Source organism: Lutjanus erythropterus, chromosome 4 (genome assembly GCF_056507025.1).
Source record: "Lutjanus erythropterus isolate fLutEry1 chromosome 4, fLutEry1.hap2, whole genome shotgun sequence".
Classification (NCBI taxonomy): Eukaryota; Metazoa; Chordata; class Actinopteri; order Lutjaniformes; family Lutjanidae; genus Lutjanus; species Lutjanus erythropterus.
In genome coordinates this window covers 33,794,576-33,798,174 of record NC_139320.1, presented here as the reverse complement: position 1 = coordinate 33,798,174, position 3,599 = coordinate 33,794,576, and the positions used below count along the sequence as shown (strand labels likewise).

General features: G+C 37.1%; 1 protein-coding gene across 1 annotated transcript; it reads right to left on the bottom strand.

Moving 5' to 3' along the window:
* Positions 1-2,518: 2,518 nt before the first annotated feature.
* On the bottom strand, positions 2,519-3,395 carry LOC146328735 (histone H2A-like). The gene is made up of 2 exons (XM_084716487.1): positions 3,265-3,395; positions 2,519-2,997 (listed from the first exon to the last, which is right to left on the bottom strand). The coding sequence occupies exon 2, from the start codon at positions 2,988-2,990 to the stop codon at positions 2,574-2,576; it is 417 nt and encodes a 138-aa protein (XP_084572613.1). The 5' UTR covers positions 2,991-2,997; positions 3,265-3,395; the 3' UTR covers positions 2,519-2,573.
* Positions 3,396-3,599: the final 204 nt, after the last annotated feature.

Genomic DNA, 3,599 nt, shown 5'->3' with positions numbered 1-3,599 from the left:
CACACGTCTTACGTCAGCACGTCGTTACCCACTGGGCTACGTTCAGCACACGCAGTGTTACAGAGGGTTGCAAAAAACCATAAATGGGGCTATATTTTAAGAGTTTAGAGCAGGTAGGTTCAATTACCATTATTAGATGAGCCAGTTTTGAAAGAAGTAAAGTGCCAATAGTACGGATATTTACATTTCCTAAGTCTGACCTGTAAAGTTAAGAGTTTAAAACAATGCACCTTAATTTTTTAAAAATCAATTTTCATAATTGGAAAATACATTATGTGGAAAATGACATTATGTACAAAAGAACAAGAAAAAAAAAATGCATCTTTGTAATCCTCGATCAGAAGCAGCTCGTTGTTTTAATTAATATAATGTTGCATTTAACTTTTTTTTTTTAAATTATTATTCATTCTGACTCTTCTAAATTGCCTCTGCTTAAATAGGAGACATAAGTAATTAATCTGATCATTCATTTCCAGGGACTGGGTTATATGACTTGTTGGTGGGTCACAGGAGATTTTATTTGGGTTGCCAAATAAATAAAAGATTATGAATTCTTCATAATCTTTAAATTTACAGTACCCCTTTTATAAAGCATTTCAAATGTGTATATTATTTTACTGATGACAGGAAGAAATGAGTATGTTAATTCTGCCTAATTGAGCTTATTTAGTCTCATTTATAAAGTAGGCTAAACTGTCTTAGTGCTTTCCTGATAAACAATAAGATGAGCTGTTCACTCAGCCTAACTGCATTAATTTCTCCTTTATAAAGTCCTTAATGTGAATATATGTTTTCAATATCACATATCAAGATAATATGAGGTGATGTGGAAAAAATAGTCAGGAACATTCATTTTTCTAAAATGAACTCTTTCCAAGATGTATTGTTAAGGTCTATTGTGAATTAGGTTGTGATGGTTTGTCATTTTTGGAAAGTGGGTCCCCAGTTTAGGAGACACTGGGCTAATTAGCCTCTCTCTCATTTGAAGAATTTATTTATTTATGTATTTTTCACTTTGACAACTAAAAGAAACTCTGACTCTTTAAATGTTCGCTTATTTTTATTGTAAAGGACATAAAAAACTTCACAAATATACTATATGTTTATATTTTGCCTAAGATTTTAAGTCAAATGATTTGACAATATCTATCAAATTAGATCTTATACCTGATAATTACCACCTAATATATGCCAATACTGATATACAGTTAGTTAACAAAGACAGTTTTCCTTATTTTGATTGTAATCCTCCTGCTCTAATTATTGATTTGATTACATTGTTGTACAAATTTCACATATGTAAATCAAAAATTGTTTAAATCTTCCCCAAATTTTGTATTTTTTTTTCTGTTTTAGTACAAGAATTCCTTGAAAGCAGCAAAACCAGTAAAAAAAAAAAAAAAGATCAAGAAACACACAGGACTCTTACTGCCAAACATCATATACAATTTACAAATTGTGTTGTGTCATAGTTTTGGGTTTTTTTTCAAGCAAATGTGAGATTGCATGCTTTAGCAGAGAGACAAATGCACAAATCAGGTTGTCCCCAGTCAACCATCTCCATGTGGAAGTATCTTCGACAACCAACATGCATGTTGGCTGGAGTTGGGTTTCACTCCTGGATCTTTTAGTTGGGAAGCAGCTGCTCTAATTTTTGAATAATTTGTGAACTACTGGTCTCTTTCAGGACATATACCTTGTACAGGAGTTACATACCAATTTTCAAGTGTCTCAAGTAAAAATCTGATGTTCTTGCTTGTATGTAAAGCTGTAGATCAAAGTAAGCCTTAACTACAGATTTGCACAATACAGGTGTTGCACCTGTTGGCATGCATTCTCTCCAATTTATTTTGAAATCAGGATTTTAAAGACTCATAGCACCTGAGAAAAACAGCCAAGTATCATATGCATCCTTTAGTTTCATTATAAGCAGCACTGCATCTTAATTCAAACCTGGAGAGCCCTTCACTTGGAAAAGGACTCCATTTGGTGGACTTCTTTCCCTACAAGAAAGACTCTTATAATGCAGCTTTTTCCTGTGTTGGCACAGTCCAGTCATTTTAAAGCATTATTCCTTACTGCTAACAGCCGAGTAAGATAAAAGCCCATCCTGGATAAAATTGAGATTTTAGCAATTACCACCAGCAAACCCAGTCAAACCTCATGGCGTAGTTGCACTTTCTGAACAGAACATGTTAAAACCAATGCCAACAAAGGCCAAAATGTAGAGCCAGAGTTTAGTCTGTTCACATCAGGGTCACAGGAGTAAAACCAGTGTTTTGTTTAAAGATGGGAGCTTTGAGGGACATTAAAGCTGAACAAATCGTTAGCCACTTTATATTCCTCAAAAAGCATGACGTCTCCTCAGCTACAGGAAGTAGGAAATGAAGCACATTTCCGAACCATTCAGAGAAACCTGCTCAGCTCCTTGCAAATGGTGCCAAGACACATGTGGACAGAGTTTCCCTGACAGACCACTGCTTCCAGTGCCTTGCTCAGTGTTAAGTAATGACACTAGTTTAAAAATAAGACTTTAATAATAAAATTTCAAACATTGTTAAGTGCAGTCACATTTAAAACTCCTGAGACTCAACATCTTTAGCCATGCTGTCATCTTTGGGTGCCTTGGTCTTCTTGGGGAGAAGGCTTGCCTGGATATTCGGGATGACCCCACCATCTGAGATAGTGACCCCTGCCAGCAGTTTGTTGAGCTCTTCATCGTTTTTCACCGCCAGCAGGATGTGGCGAGGAGCGATGCGTTGCTTCTTGTTGTCACGGCAGGCGTTTCCAGCCAACTCCAGGATTTCAGCGCAGAGGTACTCCAGGACGGCTGAGAGGTAGACTGCAGAGCCGTTGCCAATTCGCTCAGCGTAGTTTCCTTTCCTCAGCAGTCTGTGGATTCGGCCCACGGGGAAGGTGATCCCGGCTCTGGCAGACCGGGACATTTGAGATTTTGGTTTGGGTGCAACTTTCTTCCCACGGCCGGACATCTTTAGACTGAATGCAATGAAATACTTAAATTGAGATTATACAGTAATGAAAGAGGCCCTGAATTTTAGAGTCTACAGGGTTCAAAAGCAACACTTATTTTAAAGAGTCATTGAAACAGCTGCTATGCTAAAATTGTATCCCACAGAATTTGAGGTCATGAAGCTAAAATGTTTTAAAAGCAACATTTTGGTGGAGGTAACACCACCTTAAAACACACAATTTAACAAATAATAAACTCATTTCTCTCACAGTAAACTCCACATTAACACTCACCAGTATTCTGCACTTTCTTCCAGTTAAGACAGCAGCTACAAACTGACACACAGATGCTGTGTTTATATGAATCAGGCAGTCATCTGTTGATTGGTAACACCTGTCTCCTCTGCTACAGAGTTACCTTCATCACCTGCATTTGACAGCCTCATAGACTGCTGGATGTCTGTAGGAGCTCACACGTTCTCTCACATGCCTTATACTGACTAACACTGCAAGTGGAGGCTTTGCTTTTACACTTTGAGACTTTTGTTTCTTGATGCTTTCCTGCACAAGCACACCACATTATTTTACTGTGTAAATAGTATTATATGTAAAGTTGTAAAGTAGCTCAC

Excerpts from the sequence above, each read along its gene's own strand:
- LOC146328735 (XM_084716487.1), bottom strand. The coding sequence starts at position 2,990 with ATGTCCGGCCGTGGGAAGAAAGTTGCACCCAAACCAAAATCTCAAATG.